This window comes from Scyliorhinus torazame, chromosome 3, assembly GCF_047496885.1.
Source record: "Scyliorhinus torazame isolate Kashiwa2021f chromosome 3, sScyTor2.1, whole genome shotgun sequence".
Lineage (NCBI taxonomy): Eukaryota > Metazoa > Chordata > Chondrichthyes > Carcharhiniformes > Scyliorhinidae > Scyliorhinus > Scyliorhinus torazame.
This window is the reverse complement of record NC_092709.1, coordinates 51,000,456-51,021,423: the sequence shown is the minus strand read 5'-3', so window position 1 is coordinate 51,021,423 and position 20,968 is coordinate 51,000,456. Positions and strand designations below refer to the sequence as shown.

Here is a 20,968-nt window from a genome sequence, read left to right as displayed (position 1 = left end):
ACCTTAAGAAACTTAAGGCAGATGTGGTTATGTTACAGGAAACGCACCTGAAACTGATAGACCAGGTTAGGCTACGCAAAGGATGGGTGGGGCAGGTGTTCCATTCGGGGCTAGATGCGAAAAACGGGGGGGTGGCTATATTAGTGGGGAAGCGGGTAATGTTCGAGGCAAAGACTATAGTGGCGGATAACGGGGGCAGATACGTGATGGTGAGTGGCAAACTAGAGGGGGAGACGGTGGTTTTGGTAAACGTATATGCCCCGAACTGGGATGATGCCAATTTTATGAGGCGGATGCTAGGACTCATTCCGGACCTAGAGATGGGAAAGCTGATAATGGGGGGAGATTTTAATACGGTGTTGGAACCAGGGCTGGATAGGTCGAAGTCCAAGACTGGAAGGAGGCCGGCAGCAGCCAAGGTACTTAAAGATTTTATGGAGCAGATGGGAGGTGTAGACCCGTGGAGATTTAGCAGACCTAGGAGTAAGGAGTTCTCGTTTTTCTCCTATGTCCATAAAGTCTACTCGCGAATAGACTTTTTTGTGCTGGGAAGGGCGTTGATCCCGAAGGTGAGGGGAACGGAGTATACGGCTATAGCCATTTCGGATCACGCTCCACACTGGGTAGACTTGGAGATAGGGGAGGAAACAGGAGGGCACCCACCCTGGAGAATGGACATGGGACTAATGGCAGATGAGGGGGTGTGTCTAAGGGTGAGGGGGTGCATTGAAAAGTACTTGGAACTCAATGATAATGGGGAGGTCCAGGTGGGAGTGGTCTGGGAGGCCTGAAGGCGGTGGTTAGAGGGGAGCTGATATCAATAAGGGCACATAAAGGGAAGCAGGAGTGTAAGGAACGGGAGCGGTTGCTGCAAGAACATTTGAAGGCGGACAGACAATATGCGGAAGCACCGGAGGAGGGACTGTACAGGGAAAGGCAAAGGCTACATGTAGAATTTGACTTGCTGACTACGGGCACTGCAGAGGCACAATGGAGGAAGGCACAGGGTGTACAGTACGAATATGGGGAGAAGGCGAGCAGGTTGCTGGCACACCAATTGAGGAAAAGGGGAGCAGCGAGGGAAATAGGGGGAGTGAGGGATGAGGAAGGAGAGATGGAGCGGGGAGCGGAGAGAGTGAATGGAGTGTTCAAGACATTTTATAAAAAATTATATGAAGCTCAACCCCCGGATGGGAGGGAGAGAATGATGGGCTTCTTGGATCGGCTGGAATTTCCCAAGGTGGAAGAGCAGGAAAGGGTGGGACTGGGAGCACAGATCGAGGTAGAAGAAGTGGTGAAAGGAATTAGGAGCATGCAGGCGGGAAAGGCCCCGGGACCGGATGGATTCCCAGTCGAATTCTATAGAAAATATGTGGACTTGCTCGCCCCGGTATTGACGAGGACCTTTAATGAGGCAAAGGAAAGGGGACAACTGCCCCCGACTATGTCTGAAGCAACGATATCGCTTCTCTTAAAGAAGGAAAAGGACCCGCTACAATGCGGGTCCTATAGACCTATTTCCCTCCTAAATGTAGATGCCAAGATCCTGGCCAAGGTAATGGCAATGAGAATAGAGGAATGTGTCCCGGGGGTGGTCCACGAGGACCAAACTGGGTTTGTGAAGGGGAGACAGCTGAACACGAATATACGGAGGCTGTTAGGGGTAATGATGATGGCCCCACCAGAGGGGGAAACGGAGATAGTAGTGGCGATGGATGCCGAGAAAGCATTTGATAGAGTGGAGTGGGATTATTTGTGGGAGGTGTTGAGGAGATTTGGTTTTGGAGAGGGGTATGTTAGATGGGTGCAGCTGTTGTATAGGGCCCCGATGGCGAGCGTGGTCACGAATGGACGGGGATCTGCATATTTTCGGCTCCATAGAGGGACAAGGCAGGGATGCCCTCTGTCCCCATTATTGTTTGCACTGGCGATTGAGCCCCTGGCGATAGCGTTGAGGGGTTCCAAGAAGTGGAGGGGAGTACTTAGAGGAGGAGAAGAACACCGGGTATCTTTGTATGCGGACGATTTGCTACTATACGTGGCAGACCCGGCGGAGGGGATGCCAGAAATAATGCGGATACATGGGGAGTTTGGGGATTTTTCAGGGTATAAATTGAACATGGGGAAAAGTGAGTTGTTTGTGGTGCATCCAGGGGAGCAGAGTAGAGAAATAGAGGACCTACCGTTGAGGAAGGTAACAAGGGACTAACTTTCATTACCTGGGGATCCAGATAGCCAAGAATTGGGGCACATTGCGTTGGTTAAATTTAACGCGGTTGGTGGAACAAATGGAGGAGGATTTCAAGAGATGGGATATGGTATCCCTGTCACTGGCAGGGAGGGTGAAGGCGGTTAAGATGGTGGTCCTCCCGAGATTCCTCTTTGTGTTTCAGTGCCTCCCGGTGGTGATCACGAAGGCTTTTTTAAAAAGGATTGAAAAGAGCATCATGGGTTTTGTGGGGGCCGGGAATACCCCGAGAGTGAGGAAGGGATTCTTACAGCGTAGCAGGGATGGGGGGGGGGGCTGGCACTACCGAGCCTAAGTGAGTATTATTGGGCCGCTAATATTTCAATGGTGAGTAAGTGGATGGGAGAAGAGGAGGGAGCGGCGTGGAAGAGATTAGAGAGGGCGTCCTGTAGGGGGACTAGCCCACAGGCTATGGTGACAGCCCCATTGCCGTTATCACCGAGGAACTACACCACAAGCCCGGTGGTGGTGGCTACACTGAAGATTTGGGGACAGTGGAGACAGCATAGGGGAAAGCCTGGAGCCTTGGGGGGGTCCCCGATAAGAAACAACCATAGGTTTGCCACGGGGGGAATGGATGGGGGATATGGAATGTGGCAAAGAGCAGGAATAACGCAACTGAAAGATTTGTTTGTGGATGGGAAGTTCGCGAGTCTGGGAGCGCTGACCGAGAAATATGGGTTGCCCCAAGGGAATGCATTCAGGTATATGCAACTGAGGGCTTTTGCGAGGCAACAGGTGAGGGAATTCCCGCAGCTCCCGACACAAGAGGTGCAGGACAGAGTGATCTCAAAAGACATGGGTGGGGGATGGTAAGGTGTCAGATATATATAGGGAAATGAGGGACGAAGGGGAGACTATGGTAGATGAACTAAAAGGGAAATGGGAAGAAGAGCCGGGGGAGGAGATCGAGGAGGGGCTGTGGGCAGATGCCCTAAGCAGGGTAAACTCATCGTCCTCGTGTGCCAGGCTAAGCCTGATTCAGTTTAAGGTATTACACAGGGCGCATATGACTGGAGCACGGCTCAGTAAATTTTTTGGGGTGGAGGATAGGTGTGCGAGGTGCTCGAGAAGCCCAGCGAATCATACCCATATGTTTTGGTCATGCCCGGCACTACAGGGGTTTTGGATGGGGGTGACAAAGGTGCTTTCAAAAGTAGTGGGGGTCCGGGTCGAACCAAGCTGTGGGTTGGCTATATTTGGGGTTGCACAAGAGCCGGGAGTGCAGGAGGCGAGAGAGGCCGATGTTTTGGCCTTTGCGTCCCTAGTAGCCCGGCGCAGGATATTGTTAATGTGGAATGAAGCCAAGCCCCTGGGGGTGGAGACCTGGATAAATGACATGGCAGGGTTTATAAAGCTAGAGCGGATTAAGTTCGTTCTAAGGGGGTTGGCTCAAGGGTTCACCAGGCGGTGGCAACCGTTCGTCGAATACCTCGCAGAAAGATAGATGGAATGGAAAAAAGAAGGCAGCAGCAGCAGCCCAGGATCGGGAGGGGGGTGGGGGAGGAGGAACCAGAAAGACTCTCAGGGTTGTTAATATATACTGTATAATATGTATAGGTCGTTGCGACAGATAATTATATATTGGACTGTTAAATTATATTTTTGGAGAGTGTTACTTGTGATAAGGCAGTTTCCAATTAGGGTTAGTTTTCATTTTTGTTATTTATTATTTATTCATTTTTTGTTCATAAAATAGGCCATTGTTATTTGCGTTGTTATAATATTGTGTAAAGGATGCACAATGTACTGTGTTGGTTGACCAAAAATTTTCAATACAATATTTATTTTTAAAAAAAGTCATGTTTCTTATAAATCTGATCCATATAATGTAATAAAGTCTCCAGACCTTCTTCTGAGTCTAACTCTTCCAATTCCAGCTCAGAAAGTACTTTGTTTCGGATTTTACTGCCATATGGTAGAGAAAGAGCCAATGCCTACCTTGTTTTCTCTTTCCCAAAGCAGTTACCTTAGTCCACATAACTACTGCACTTCTCCATTGGTCGTACGATTCCCTTTCAGAAAATAAGGGAGGATAGTCATATCCAGCCATCTTTATTCTCGGTTCAGCCATAAATCACTTTTCTTTTCCTTTCTCACTCACTCCTTAGTTTGATCTGGAAAAGTTGTATCTTTCAACCCTCCACATTTACACAGCAACCATTCTCTGCTACCAATTGTTAACCATTTTAGTTGCTGTGATATGAAGAGTCTAAAGTTCTTGATCCTTTTCACCAAACACCATTCATTTCACTTCCACAGCCTCTGCACAAAACTCTAAACAACACGCCACCTCACAGAGGCCACCTAAAACCCTTTACATATCAGTGTCAATTAATGGATACTTAACATACATTCACCTGAGGAAGGAGCAGCGCTCCGAAAGCTAGTGACGTCGAAACAAACCTGTTGGACTTTAACCTGGTGTTGTAAAACTTCTTACTGTGCTTACCCCAGTCCAACACCGGCATCTCCACATCATAACATAAATGAGACAACTAATTGCAATGTCTCTCAACCCATTACTTAACAGTCTCCCCTTCCTTGGAGAAAAAAAAATAATTAGGTGACAACAAAATTTCAAGAAACTCAAAAACACCCTTTTTGATTTCCCACCCTTTTTTTTGTTTGGACGAGAAAGATAAAAAAAGTCACAGAAACAAGCGCCCTTCATTAACAATATCCAAAAGTTTCTGTGAACTCGCCCCTCTTTTCGTAAAACAGTCTTGACAGTTGATAGCTCATGTCGACCCATTTAATTTTTGTTATTTCCCCTCTGTCCATCATCTGCTTCAAACTTGCGATGTCTATCCGTAACCTCTTTTCATTGACACTTTTTGCAGAGTGCACATTTTCCCACAGGGATTTATTGTCAATGTGACAGTCAATAGGTATATTACCCAAATCCCCTAATCCCAAAATTTCTGTCAATATCATACTTATATAAAAGGCCATATCCACCGCCTCTACACCGTCTCAGCAGCCAAAGTGCTTTTTACCACTCTCCTTATTTTCTTTGTTTCCCACACTAGCGGGCAACATTTACCATTGTTCCCCAAAAGGAAAATTATAAAACCTCCTGCGCTTGAAACCCCATCACATAAATTTGCGTAGGACGCATCACTATAAACTATGAGTTTCAAGTGCTTAAGGTCACCTAAAACCGGGAACTTCAAAACACACTCCTGTATTTTTAGTTTGGCCAACGCTTTATTTGCTCTTATTATGTCTTCCACTTTGGGATCATTCATTTTTGTACTCAACTCTAAGACATCAAAACTCACGTCCGGTCTAGTCTGTCTACCTAACCAGTTCAGTTGCCCAATTAAACTTCGCAGTTGCTCTTTTTCTATCTTTGAAACCATTGCGTCTTTTTGTGAAACTCGGCCACGACTAATTGCTATTGGGCTGATGCTTTCCAAATAAGATTTCTAACGTAAAGTTGCCCCTAACTTAGTCTGTCCAATTTCCAGTCCAATATATTTAAATGCACCGGAAGCCTGACTTCCAACCCTGAATTCTTTCCTCAAACCAGAGATTACAATAGCTTCAAAATCACTAGTCCCACCCCACAAAAAATCATCGACATGCATCATAAAAATGCCAGAAAGATTTCCTTTATACTGCCAGTAAAACATTGCAGGATCTGCTTTCAACTGGCAACAGCCTAACTTTAACAAAACTGACCTTACCGAAAATTACCAGACTCTAGATGCATCATTTAATCCATATACACATTTGTTCAACTTCCAGAGTACCCCTTCTGTGTTAGCTACTTTAGGAGGACGGAGATAAATGTCTCTTTGGAGCTGATGCCCCTGCAAAAAGGCAGCTTTTATATCTTATCGATTTGCATTCCCATGCCTTTGTGGCTAATAGAGCCAAGAAGGTCTTTAAAATAACCTTTCCTGCTGTAGGTGAATCTACCCTTTAATCCTGATCTTCTAAGTTTTCTTCAAATCCCCTTGCCACAAGCCTGGCCTTTGCCTTAAAAGTTCCATCCGGAAGAACCTTTTCCGTGCAAATCCATCTGTGGGATAGAGCTATTTGTCTCCTATCCGGTACTTCCGTGTATATCCCAAATTCACTCCAACTATGCAATTCTTGCTGTTTAGCTTCTTTAATAACTTTTTCATCTAATTTATTTGAAGCCACCAAAATCTCACGTGCATGGGGGCTTCTACTCCTATTAGTATTCGTAGTCTTACTCCTGTTCCGAGATCTTGACAAACTACGTCCCCTCTCCCGCCTGGTATCTCGTTCTGTACTGCTACTGCTTGATCTTTCCCTTCTGCTGTGGGATGTCCTTTCAATAATTCTCGACCTTTTCCTGCGGACCTGTTCACTATCCGATGTACTATCTGAACTGGCACTGCGTTTCTGTGCCCTCCATTTTTGAACTTTGTTTTCCCAATCCATTGTCTTGACTCCTTCCCCTGAATGCTGTACATTCAACCAATGTTTATACTTTCTAGTGGCCTTCCCTGCTCTACTAATAACAGTTGCATCCTTCCATTGACTAGACCCTTCAGGCAAGTATGTCACTTTTGTACCAACTTTTGGCAGTTGCCCTTTCGGAAAAATGGCCTGTTCTAATTCACCAGAAGTGTTGTGTTCCTCCACAGAAACCCTGTCTATATCAGTTAATTGGTCCTCATAGTTCTGTAACACATGCGTACCAGATGACTCTGGTTCCCCGTCATGTCTGTCTGCTCTGTCTAAATTTGAAAATTTGTAATCTGTACCCATTATCCTTGATGAATGGACCCTAACAGTTTGATTACCATGTTGCAAAATAATTGTTTTGCCATCTATGCCTATGATCTTCCCAGGGCCTTTCCATTCATTAGAATTGTCTCTCTTACAGTATACCATGCCTCCTTGCTGAAAAACGGCATCTGATGGCCGTACGTTATGTCTTAAAGCTCTGCGAATTCTTTCAGAGACTTCTGCTTCCAAAAAAGCTTTTCTACTGCTATGTAATGCATTTAAATGTTTAGCAAAACCAGAGCTAATTGTAGTCTCCTCCCAAGCTGGAGGCTGGTCATCCAAAATGGACGGAATTTTAGGATTTCTACCAAACACTAATTGATAAAGACTAAAGCCCCCAACCATCTGCAATGAATTCTTTGCACATACTGCCCATGCTAAAGCTGAATTTAGCCTGCAATTTGGTCGATCTGCCAAAATTTTCTGAAGCATGTCATCGATGACAGCATGATTTCTTTCACAGACACCATTACTAAATGGGCTTTCTGCAGCCGTATTCATAACTCTGATATTCATGTTTTCACACATATCCCTAAACTCATCATTAGCAAATTCTCCCCTATTGTCGGTAAGGAATTTTGCCGGTGGACCCATTCCTGTCCCTATCCATTTTTCCACGATTTGATCCAGAATTACTCTCTTTTCTTTACTTCGTACAATCGTTGATTGACTAAATCTGGTTGCTAAATCGACAAAATGCAAAATAAATATATTATTTGCTTTATCCGAGATCTTAAGGTCTATGGCCACAATGTTGTTAAAATCCCTGGCCAAAGGTAGGGTTACTATCGGTCGTGCTGGTGTCCTTCTGTACTTCCTACAAACTTCACAGCGGTCACTAACCTTTTCTATCAGTCTAGTATAGTCGTCATCCCTTACCCCTGCATCCTTTAATACATTTTTCAGCCTCAGAGAAGACGGATGTGCAAATTGCCTATGCAGTTTTAATATCACAAGCTTTTTATCAGCTAAAGTTCCATTTTCAACTGCCATTAACACATCCTTAACCACTCTACTTGAAAAATTATTTGTCAGTAATGGAATACAATAGTGTCCCGACTGTGTAAATTGTAAGTCCACCGTCTTTCCAAAAACTGTTACCTAATCCAGTTCCATATCCAGTTTCGTGTGTGCTTTCTTCATTGATGGTCTGCTCAGAAGCAAAGGTATCTCACTTGATACAACATCCGTGCTAATGAAATGATTCACTCCGGCAATATTGCAAGGGATCACCACTCTTTTCAGCGACTTCAGAGTATTATCATCCCCAAACCTGAAACTTGTGGAACTTTCAAATTCCTTAACCTTGTTACGATTTTCAGCATTCAAAGAGTCCAGGTAACATTTTAACCAGTCAATTCCACACACAGTAGATGTGCAGCCACTGTCCAATACAGCACAGTTGAAGGATTCTGCAACCAACACCCTCATTACCGGCGTAAAACTGCTTGTCAATAGGACAATGCCTTCTTTCTGGTCACTATCTTTTTCCTCTTCTGACTCTTCAGTGTCATGTGTCACTTCAAACACTCTATCATAACGAGTTAGATAGTTGAAAGCATAATGGTATTGAGAGTCACATCGAAAACATCGATTTATCATGCCCCGTGCATTTCTGGGGTTCATCTTCCTATTGTATGTTCTAACTGGCTTTCTGTCTTCATAATTTCCTTGTCTCAGTCTCCGTCTATAGTCTTGAGCCCTGTTCGTAGCCATACGATTTCGCCATCCTGTTACTAATGTATCTTCCATATTCTGCCTTATTGCAGGCTGACCTATTTGGGTCATCAGAGCCATCGGAAACGAATGTTTCCCCAGAAACGTTTGTAAAGCTTTTGTCATCTGTTCGAATAAGGTATCCTTATCAGTAAACTGAACTTCTGTCAAAACCAGGAGCCTATCCATGTTGCTCACTCTAGCACAGTCAAGTAATTTAAAGGCCAACACAGACTGTGGAAATTCCAGATTGTGTTTCTGCAGCCTTTTATACAGTCTGCCAAATTCCATTATATAGTCTTCCATGGAGATATCCTCCATTTTCCGGTACTTATCAAAATCCGACCATGCTTCATACTCACTTAACAAGTCATGTTTCTTATAAATCTTATAAATGCTGTGAAATTAAGAGTCTAAAGTTCTTGTTCCTTTTCACCAAACACCATTTATTTCACTTCCACAGCCTCTGCACAAAACTCTTAACAACACACCACCCAACAGAGGCCACCTGAAGCCCCTTTACATATCAGTGTAAATTAATGGATACTTAACATAAATGAGACAACTAATTGCAATGTCTCTTAACCCATTACTTAACATCCATGGACTTTCACGGTTTCATTGGTCTTCTCCAGAGCCTCTCGGAGGGGGGCCTAGGCCTCTTCCATTGATTTGTAGCGGTCCTCTGACACAATCCATCAGTGTTTATCAAATTTCTTCGCCAAGGTACTAGAAAGCACCCCGACTGTTAGTAGTGTCTGGAGCCTCCAAGGCTGCCTCCGCCATTTTATCTGCCGACAAACTCTGAGAGTACTCCGTCGACGAACATCTGTCCACATTCTTTCTGAAATGTCTTTTCCGGACATTTCAATCATACCGGACCCTATTCCATAATGTAGGTTTTCAAAAGGAACACCCCCCCCCCCCCCCCCGATACTTGAGAGAAAGGGGTAAAAGGTGCAGTACTCCAGCGGGAGCCACCTCGTGCATGTCTTCGCCTGCATTATGCCTCCGAAAATCCTATTTTATATAAATGTGGGACGGTGTGGTACTATCCTGATAGAAAAAAGTCAGTTGATTTGTTTTTTTTATTCTTGCATGGGGTTTCCGCATTCCTGGCTGGGCCAGTATTTATTGTCCATCCCTTATTGCCCTTGAGAAGGAGATGGACTTTGGAATAGCTGCAGGCCATGTGTAGGTAGACCCATGATGCTGTTAGGGAGTTCCAGGATTTTGACCTCTTGAATAATGAAGAAATGACGATGTAGCTCCAAGTCAGGATGGTGTTCCCATGCTGCTCATGTCCTTTTGAGATGGTAGAGGTTGCTGGTTTGGAAAGTGTAGCAAATGCAGCATTATTACCTAAGTAGTAAGTTCACCAAAAACTTGCATTCATATTCCACCTTGTAACACAAACTGTACCAAGGGACTTCACAACTGGAAGTTGGCAGGGAGAGGAAAGGGAGCCTGTGATGAATGGGAGGAATAAGTGAGGCAAGCAATGAAAATAGAATGGATAATTCACGAGGAAATAGTAGCCATACAGTAGTGATGAATGGATGCTTCTCTGATTGGTGGAAGGGGGTGGCGAGTCCCGAGGGTTTGTTATAGTGACCATTGTGTTTCTTGTTACACATCAATGAGGTGGACTTGGATAAGGCCTCCTTCTGTGATATAATAATCTATGATTCTAAGGAAGTGGAGTAGATGGCTCCCACTTTTACCTACATCTATCCTCACAGCATGGTGTACAGCAATAGCAGACAATGAGATAGTAGTCCCAAAATCAGACAATTGGTAACAATTTGAAAAATCGTGAGTGAAAGTTTTTAAAGAGCAGAGATAGTCTGAGGTCGGGTGGATCCAATGCAGTTGACATTGTTCACCTAACTGGAGTGTACAAAATATTGCTGTTATACTTCTCTTTAAATTTACTCAGCAACTGATGACTCAAAGTATCTCCTACAACTCCAAATAGCACCTATGCTTGAATAATTGCAATCTGTCATTAAGGGATTGTTTAAACTGTAAATGTAAATTATTGTTTGTACATTTTAAACAAGGTTTAGATATTAAAGGAATTAAGATATTGAACCTGTAAGCTCGTAGTGGGGTTGGGTCGGGGGAGTGAGTTGGAGGGTCAGGTGGTGGAATCAGTTGATGAGGTCAGGTCAGATCGGATTGGATGGTCAGGGGAGGAGTGGGGTAGGTCATTTTTGTAAGGGCCCCGAAGAATCCAGCACGAGTTTTAAGGATACAAAATAATAACGTTTATTCACTATAACAATATATACATAGCAGTAGCAGTAACTTCCCTTGCTACCTTCTCCTTCCTCCTGGTTCCTGGACTGGCCAGCTTATTTATAGTAGGAGTTTCTCCGCCCCCCTCATTGGGGAAGTTCATACTCCCATAGGATTGTGGGATAATCATTAGGCCCCAGCCAATCGTCAGTAGGCAGGTTATAACATCCCTCCCCCCCAAAGTCCAAGGAATCCACCGTAGGCCCTGGCGAAGGGAGGCGTCGAACTCGTTTGGCCGCAGGCCGGACGCCATTTGCACGCGGCGCTGGATCAGGCGGCGTATAACGAGACGGAGACCGGCACTTCCGTGATGAACGGCGCGGTTGTACATCCACGGCCTGTGGACCCGAGGATTCCCCCTCTGATTCATCCTGTCTCTCCATCTCGGAGTCAGAGTCTGCTGCCTCCGTCATGTCAGCGTCTCTGTCCCCATTCGGTCCCGTCATGACCTGCGCAGGCTTTGAGTGAGGCACCAGTGGAAGATTTGGAGGACTACCTTCCCTTGTTTCTGGTCTTTGCCGCTGTTGAACTGAGCTCCGGGGGCGGGGAATCTTTTGCGGGGATGATCTTCTGGACCGGACGTGGTCTACATGTTTTCGCTGGAGACGACCCTGGGCTTGCACTTGGTACGATATAGGGCCCGTTTGGCGAAAGATTACCCCAGGAACCCATTGGGCACCACCAGCAAAACTCCGCACGAATACTGGGTCACCCGGCGCAAACTGCCGAATCGGACGATGCTGAGACAATCCCGGTCCCTGCCGTTCTTGTGTGCGGCGTACTTTTGCGCCAATGTCCGGGAAGACCATACTAAGGCGGGTGCGAAGTCTCCGGCCCATTAGGAGTTCTGCGGGAGCTACCCCAGTCACTGTATGGTGGGTGGTCCTGTACGTAAACAAAAACCGAGCCAGTCTCGTGTCCATTGATCCGGAAGACTGCTTCTTTAGGCCTCTTTTGAATGTTTGCACTGCACGCTCTGCCAACCCATTTGAAGCCGGGTGGTAAGGGGCAGTGCGGATATGGCGGATGCCGTTCATCTTTGTAAACCTAGCAAACTCCTCACTCGTGAATGGAGTGCCATTATCCGTGACCAGCACCTCGGGGAGGCCATGCGTGCTAAATGATAAACGCATTTTTTCAATTGTTGCACAGGACGTTGTCCCCTGCATCTTATGCACCTCCAGCCATTTGGACTGGGCGTCAATTAGTAGAAGGAACATGGATCCCTGAAAAGGGCCTGCGAAATCTGCATGTAAGCGTGCCCAAGGCCGCCCTGGCCATTCCCAGTGATGTAGGGGCGCGGCCGGCGGAAGCTTCTGATGCTCCTGGCAAATGGAGCAGTTTTGGGCCACCTTCTCAATGTCGGTGTCGAGGCCTGGCCACCAGACATAACTCCGGGCCAACATTTTCATCTTGGTCACGCCCGGATGCCCATTGTGCAAGTCTGATAATATCAGCTCCTGGCCTTTTTCCGGGACAACCACACGCGTCCCCCACAAGAGGATGCCGTCTTCCACGCTGAACTCTGACAGCTTGGAGGAAAATGCCCGTAACTCGCCTGGGAGCTGTCTATGCTGCCCACCATACAGGACTATGTGCCGAACCTTTGACAGGACTGGCTCCGTCTGGGTCCACTCACGGATCTGTGATGCCGTGACAGGCAAGGTGTCCATAAAATTGAGGGTTGCTACCACCTCACCGGTCGTGGGGGTCGACATGGGGCCGGTCGATAAAGGCAATCGGCTCAGTGCGTCGGCATTTGCTATCTGCGTACCTGGTTTGTGCTCCAGAGAATACTCATATGCAGCAAGCAACAAAGCCCAGCGCTGGATCCGTGCAGAAGCAATGGGCGGTATCGGCTTATCCTCTCTGAAGAGTCCCAGCAGGGGCTTATGATCAGTCACGATAGTGAAATGGCGGCCGTACACATACTGGTGGAAGCGTTTCACCGCGAAAACCACTGCCAGGCCCTCCTCGATCTGCGCGTACTTCTTCTCCGCTGCAGTCAATGTGCGGGAGGCGAAAGCTATCGGTCGCTCGGCCCCGTTCTCCATCTTGTGGGACAGGACAGCCCCAATACCATACGGGGATGCATCACATGTGACGAGCAAAGGCTTTCCCGGATCATAGTGGGTTAGTAACCCAGACGACGACAATTGTTGCTTTACCCGCCGGAAAGCGGTTTCTTGCGGCTGACCCCAAACCCAGGTGTGATTTTTCTTTAGCAGCAGGTGTAAGGGGGCCAGCGTAGTTGCCAGATTGGGGAGGAACTTCCCGTAATAGTTTACGAGACCGAGAAAAGAACGAAGATGCGAAGTGTCAGTCGGGGTGGGGGCATGTTGAATTGCACGCACCTTCTCTGCGACGGGGTGCAGACCCTCGCGGTCCACCCGATAACCTAGGTAGACTACTTCTTTTGCCTGAAATACGCACTGTGTGTGACGTAAACGGACTCCAGCCTCCGAAAGGCGTTTAAGGACAGCCTCCAGATTTTCCAAATGCTCTTGCTCCGACGTCCCTGTAATCAACACGTCATCGAGGTAGACAGCCACACGTGGTAAACCTCTCAAAATGCCCTCCATAACACGTTGAAAAATTGCGCAGGCAGAGGATACTCCAAAGGGCAACCGTGTATATTCATACAGGCCCCGGTGTGTGTTAATTGTTACATATGGTCGGGAGGCAGGGTCCAGCTCCAACTGCAGGTAGGCGTGACTCATATCTAATTTTGTGAATGAGAGTCCGCCTGCAAGTTTCGCGTAGAGATCCTCTATGCGAGGCATTGGGTATCGGTCGAGTCGGGAAACTGTATTCACTATAAGTTTATAGTCGCCACACAAGCGAACTGGCATCTGGCTTCATTACTGGCACAATTGGTGCTGCCCAGTCAGCAAAACGGACAGGCCTGATAATACCCAAACTCTCCAAACGAGTGAGCTCCCCTTCTACCTTCTCGAGCAAAGCGTAAGGCACTGGGCGTGCCCGGAAATAGCGCGGTGTGGCTCCTGGTTCAACTTGGGTACGGGCTACGGCCCCTTTTATTTTCCCCAGACCAGGCTGGAATACCTCTGGGTATCGTCCTAGCACCTCAGTCAACCCTCCAGAAACTGTTTGGAGGATGTGCTGCCATTGCAACCGCAATTGGCGCAACCAGTCCCGACCCAACAGGCTGGGCCCATGGCCACGCACTACGATAAGTGGGAAACGCCCCTCCTGGCGTCCATAGACAACAGGGGTCATTGTAGTTCCTGCAATGTCCAGTGGTTCCCCCGTGTAGGTGGCCAACTTGGCCTGTGAGTCAGTTAGTGTAAGGGTCTGTATACCCTGCTTGATGCGGTCGAATGTCCTCTGGGCGATCACGGAGACCGCTGCGCCAGTATCCAACTCCATCTCCAGCGGGTGGCCATTGACCCGTACTGTCACCTTAATGGGGGCCACACGGGGAGCTGCCACACAATGCAGCTGCAGGCAGTCGTCCTCCGTCTCCACGTCCTCAGGAGTGGTCGCCGCAGGTTCATCCACATGGAAGGTATGGCCTCTGGGCTGGTCCCAGTTACGGCCCCTGGGCTGGTCCCAGTTTCGGTCGGAACGACGGCGCCTCTGGCGTCCCCAGGACCGCCGTCCGCGACGGGGTCGGCGCCTACAAGTCTGACACGGACATGGCTCCTCATCCATTGGCTCTGGAGAAGGCTCCCTTCGGGGAGGAATGTCCGATGGCCACTGGCGTCGGTCTGGTCGTTGCCTCGCCCAAGGTACCGCAGGAGTGCGGGGGGACGTTTTTGGGCGGAAAGGGTTTCACCCCAAGGCATGCACTTCCATTCCCTGTAGCTCCTGTACTCCTCGCTCTGCGCTCTCTCGGGACAAGACTATTTGTATTGCCTGTTGAAAAGTCAATGTTGGCTCCGCTAACAACTTTCTCTGGGTGGCCGCATTGTTAATACCGCAAACCAAACGGTCGCGTAACATTTCTGACAAGGTCTCACCATAGTCACAGTATTCCGCAATCCCGCGTAGCGTGGATAAAAAATCGGCAAGGGATTCTCCAGGGGTCCTCTCAGCGGTATTAAACCGGTAACGCTGGACTATCGTGGACGGGGTTGGGTTAAAGTGTTGCCCCACTATATTCACAAGTTCGTCAAACGTTTTGGTGTCCGGCGCAGCTGGGTACGTAAGGCTCCTAATCACCCCAAACGTATGCGGTCCGCAGGCAGTGAGCAATATGACCACCTGGCGCTCATTTTCAGTGATATTGTTTGCCCGGAAATAGTAACGCATCCGTTGTGTGTACTGGTTCCAGCTTTCCAGCGCAGCATCAAAAACATCCAAACGTCCGTACAGAGGCATGGTGTAATAGAAAACGACTTCCAACCTGTATCCAACAAAAATCCAGGGAGGTGGCTTCAGCAGTGTAGACAGCTATTCACTTTTACCTTCGTCGCCAGTTTTGTAAGGGCCCCGAAGAATCCAGCACGAGTTTTAAGGATACAAAATAATAACGTTTATTCACTATAACAATATATACATAGCAGTAGCAGTAACTTCCCTTGCTACCTTCTCCTTCCTCCTGGTTCCTGGACTGGCCAGCTTATTTATAGTAGGAGTTTCTCCGCCCCCCTCATTGGGGAAGCTCATACTCCCATAGGATTGTGGGATAATCATTAGGCCCCAGCCAATCGTCAGTAGGCAGGTTATAACAGTCATGGATGGTCAAAGGATGGAGTTGGGGGTGGAAGGATCAGTTGTATAGTTACACAGGTGTTACACAGGTCTGTCTTGGCATTTCCTGGGAGACTATCCAGGTAAGTACATAGGAACTGTCCAAAGACACTCAGTTGGAGGAACTGTCCAAAGACACTCAGTTGGAGACTATGTGGAGGGTCCCAGTAGCAGGGGAATTGTCCATCGGAAATTTAAACTTACTGGATAATTCCCACAGAGTCATTGCATTCGGACTTCTGAGAGGTCCTATAGCGCAATCTTGGAGTGTATGTCTGGTTTCTGGCCATCTTGAGACTGGATGATCTGAGCCCTTAACTGCTTAATTTTCAGTATCTGCAAATCTTTCTGACGATATTGTTTTACATATTTGCCATCAGTTCTTACAAAAGCTCTTTCTATTTAGGATTTATAAGTTTTTGGCGTGGCAACTTAGCGAATGTGATTCGATATTTCCCAACTCAGGCTTTGAACTTTGCCTTCAAGGACAAGTACAAGCAAATATTTATGGCAGGAATTGACAAAGAGAAACAGGTACGATTAAATGATATAGCATTATCACAAATGTCTGGAACATTACTGTTCTAATGCTGAACATGCTATAAACCCTTCTGTCCAGTAACTTACGCAGTTAAAACTGTACTGTAATGATGTGTGGATTTCAAAGGAAGAATTGAGGATACTTTTATTCATTACATTTAAGGACTGCAATCATAAGTAGTGTCTTGTTTGAAGTAAATCGAGCTATTAATATTAGTCATGCCACTACGGACAGTCTGCAAATAAAGGCTTAATACTTGACCAAATGAGCAAGAAAAAAGGGCCCAAGGACAAAATGTATTTGGTTAGAGTTTAGGGATGTATAGGTGTATCCATTCGACCACCAAAAAGTGGAAAATATATAGAGAAGTAAATTTTCAGTGAGATCAAAGAGAACTATATGTAATAATAACGGGGGATTTAAATTATCTCAATATACACTTGGGTACTAATCGTGTAGGACGAGAGAGGGAAAAGAGGTTCATGAGAATTTTCTTGACTAGTATGTTTCAAGCTCAAACAGGAAGGGAACATTGCTGAATCTAGTTCTTGGGAATGAGGGCAAACAAAACTGGAGCTCCCTGGATGACAGAGACAGAGTAAGATGGAGCAGAAAATGGGCGTTGTGTGTGACAGATGCAAGTGTCAACCACGCTGAAAATAAGAAGTTTAGATGGGAAGTGAAAAAAGAAATGAGAGGAGAATGGCACCTAACATGACAGGAAATCCAAAAGTCTTCGACAGGCATATAAATAGGAAAAAAGGTACTAATGGGATGGTGGGGCTGATCAGGGTCCAATAAGACAATCTATGTATGGAGGCGGAGGACTTGGCTGAGCAGCAGCTAAATAAAACTTTTTTGAAAAGGTGTCTTTGGGATGTGGCACTGGCAAGACCACGATTTATTGCCCATCCCTAATTGTCCCTGAGAAGGTGATAGTGAGCTACATTCTTGAACTGCTGCAATCCAAGTCGTGTAGCTACAGGGCTGTTAAGCAAGATTCAGGATTTTGATACAGTGACATGGAAGGAAAAAGTCAGTGACTTGGAGGGAAAGCTGCATGTGTTCTTCTGTGTGCTGCCATTGGCCTGACTGGAGAAGTCAGGGTTTTGGGATGTCCTGGTGAATTGCTGCAATGTATCTTGTAGATGGAACACGCAGCTGCTACTTTGCCAGTGATGGATGGTGTGCTGATCAAGTAGGCTGCTTTGTCCTGGATGGTGTCAAGCTTCTTGATGTTATTGGATAAGTGGAGAGTATCCCATCCCACTCTTAACTTGTACCTTGTAGATAATTTACAGACTTTGGGAATTGGAAGGTGTTATTTGCAGCAGAATTCCCAGACTCTGTCCTTCTTTTGTAGCCATAGTATTTATGTGCTGGTCCAGTTAAGTTGCTAGTCACTTGACCCTCAGGATGTTGATGGGGGGAATCCAGCAGTGGTAATGCCAAAGGGCGATGATTCAATTCACACTTGTAGCAGAATGTCATTGCCTCGCACTTGTATGACTTGAATGTTACTTGTCAGTTATCAGCCCAAGCCTGAGTTTTGCCATGTCTTGTTCATACAGATATGGACTGTTTCAGCGTCTGAGGCATTGTGAATGGCACTGAATGCTGCAGTTATCAATAAACATTCTCACATCTGACTTACTGTTGGAAGGAAGGTTCTTGATGAAGTTGCTGAAAATGATGGGCCTAAGGATACTGTTACCCTGGGGAATTCCTATAGTCATATCCTGGTGGCCTCCAACAACAGAAACATTCTTCCTTGTGCTAGGTCTGACTTAACCCAGTAGATAGTTTCCCCCTGATTCCCACAGACTTATAGGGTTCCTTGATGTCTGACTTGGTCAAATGCTGTCAAGAGCAAATACTCTCACTTACTCTCTGGAACTCAGGGCTTTTATCCATGATTGGACCAAGGCTGTAATGAGGCAAGACTTGCATCTCTAATGTTGGGATCTCAGGAGGAGGCCAAGAGGAATCATCCACTCGGCATTTCTGGCTGAATGTGGCTGCAAATACTTCAACTTTGACTTGCATACTGATGTGCTGGGCTCTCCCATCATTGAGGCTGGGGAAATTTTATGAGGCTTCTACTCGAGTTAGTTGCTTAATGGTCCACCATTGTTTACAACTGGATGTGGCAGGATTGCATAGCTTTTGATCTGATCCATTAGTTGTGGGATAGCTTAGCTCTTTCTGCTGCATCTGCTATTTAGTACACAAGTAGTTTTGTATTGCCCCTTCACCAGGTTGGCATCTCATTTTTAGATATGCATGGTGGTGCTCCTGGTATGTTTTCTGTAATATAAAGGTATCTGGCATAGCAAGGATTAAAGTGGGACTGGGAAACAGTGCTACCCGCTGGAGCGTGATGTGAGGAGACACCTGAAAGTAGGGTCAGTTGTTGACTGGACAGAGACCTGGCAACCCTGGAGTTGGCTCATGGCTATGTATATATTCAGGAGGGACGATGACCAGCTAAGGTCATACCTCATCCATACACCTGAAGGTAGCGATCAGGAGGAACCTCCTCCTGATCCATCAAGGTGAAGCTCCGATTATGCACTTGAATAAATTAGAAGAAGATGACAACCAGGAGAGGGGGGGGGGTGTTAATGTAACACATGATCTGACTCTAGGGTCAGTTTGGACTGGACAGGTACTGGTGTGGATGCAAGCATGGAGATGGCTTGTAGCTTGAGATACCCTGTATATATGCTCCTGTTATCAATAAAAAGTTAATGTTCAACCATACAAGGCGCAGAAGCTCTTCGTAAGATCTACTGAACATACAGCATTTTCCTGCACTCCTCATTCAACCAGGGTTGATCCCCTGGTTTGATAGTAATGGTAGAGTAAAGGATATTCTGGACCATGAGGTTACAGATTGTGGTTAAATACAATACTACCGCTGTTGATGATGGCTCAGAGTGCCTCATGGATGCCCATTTTTGAGTTATTAGATCTATAAGTCTGTGCCATTTAACACGATGAATGGTATCCTTAGTGTGAAAGCAGAACATTGTCTGCACAAGGACTGTACAAATACTGTTAAGAATAGATGCATCAGGGACAGGTAGATTGGTGAGGATGAGGCCTCATGTTTAACCAGCTTGAGTTTAGTTTTTGTTGAGGTAAAGAGATTTGAAGTTGGTAATGTGATTGATGTTGTCCATACGGATTTCCAAAATTGATTTGGTATGGTGCCACATAATAGGTTGCCAACATAATTGAAGCCCATGGAATAAAAAGGGCAGTGGCATGAAGCAGAGTAGTGATGAATAGTAGTTTCTCGGACTGGAGGAAGGTATACAGTCGGGTTCCCCTCAACCACTGTTGTGTTTGATGTATAAATATTAATGACACACTTGGGTATACGGAGTACAGTTTCAAAATCACGATGACAGGACATTGAGCAACTAGTGGAATGGGTAAAACTGTGGCAGATAGAATTTAATACAGAGAAGTAGGAAGAAGGAGAAGAGGAAAGAAATATAAATTAAAGGGCGCACAATTCTTAAGTGATTGCGGGAACAGGAAAACCTGGAGTTGTACGTTGACGGTGGCAGGTTGGTTGAGAAAGTGGTTAAAAAGTCATGTGGGTCTCTTTTATTACAAATGGAGGCAAAAGTGTACAAAAGCAAGTAAGTTATGATGAACCTTTATTAAAACACTGGTTCAGCCTCAGCATTGCATCCAATTCTGGGCATTGTGCTTCAGGAAGGATGTGAAGGATGGTTTAAACTAGTATGGCAGGGGGGTGGGCGCGGGAGCAATAGGTCAGAAGGTGAGAGCATTGAGGGAGAACTAGGGAATAGGGACAGTGTGGCTCTGAGGCAGAGCAGACGGGGAGAAGTTGCTGAACACAGCGGGTCTGGTGGCCTGAAGTGCATATGTTTTAATGCAAGGAGCATTACGGGTAAGGCAGATGAACTTAGAGCTTGGATTACTACTTGGAACTATGATGTTGTTGCCATTACAGAGACCTGGTTGAGGGAAGGGCAGTATTGGCGGCAGCTAAACGTTCCAGGATTTAGATGTTTCAGGCGGGATAGAGGGGGATGTAAAAGGGGAGGCGGAGTTGCGCTACTTGTTCGGGAGAATATCACAGCTATACTGCGAGAGGACACCTCAGAGGGCAGTGAGGCTATATGGGTAGAGATCAGGAATAAGAAGGGTGCAGTCACAATGTTGGGGGTATACTACAGGCCTCCCAACAGCCAGCGGGAGATAGAGGAGCAGATAGGTAGACAGATTTTGGAAAAGAGTAAAAACAACAGGGTTGTGGTGATGGGAGACTTCAACTTCCCCAATATTGACTGGGACTCACTTAGTGCCAGGGGCTTAGACGGGGCGGAGTTTGTAAGGAGCATCCAGGAGGGCTTCTTAAAACAATATGTAAACAGTCCAACTAGGGAAGGGGCGGTACTGGACCTGGTATTGGGGAATGAGCCCGGCCAGGTGGTAGATGTTTCAGTAGGGGAACATTTCGGTAACAGTGACCACAATTCAGTAAGTTTTAAAGTACTGGTGGACAAGGATAAGAGTGGTCCGAGGATGAATGTGCTAAATTGGGGGAAGGCTAATTATAACAATATTAGGCGGGAACTGAAGAACATAGATTGGGGGCGGATGTTTGAGGGCAAATCAACATCTGACATGTGGGA

General features: G+C 46.4%; 1 protein-coding gene across 1 annotated transcript in view; it reads left to right on the top strand.

The window, feature by feature from the left end:
• The window catches only part of LOC140408452 (ADP/ATP translocase 4-like), a 194,231-nt gene that overhangs the window by 50,179 nt on the left and 123,084 nt on the right, over positions 1-20,968 (top strand). Inside the window, exon 2 of the mRNA XM_072495676.1 lies at positions 16,158-16,285. Coding sequence (XP_072351777.1) covers positions 16,158-16,285 — 128 coding nt within the window. The remainder of the gene's footprint in view (positions 1-16,157; positions 16,286-20,968) is intronic.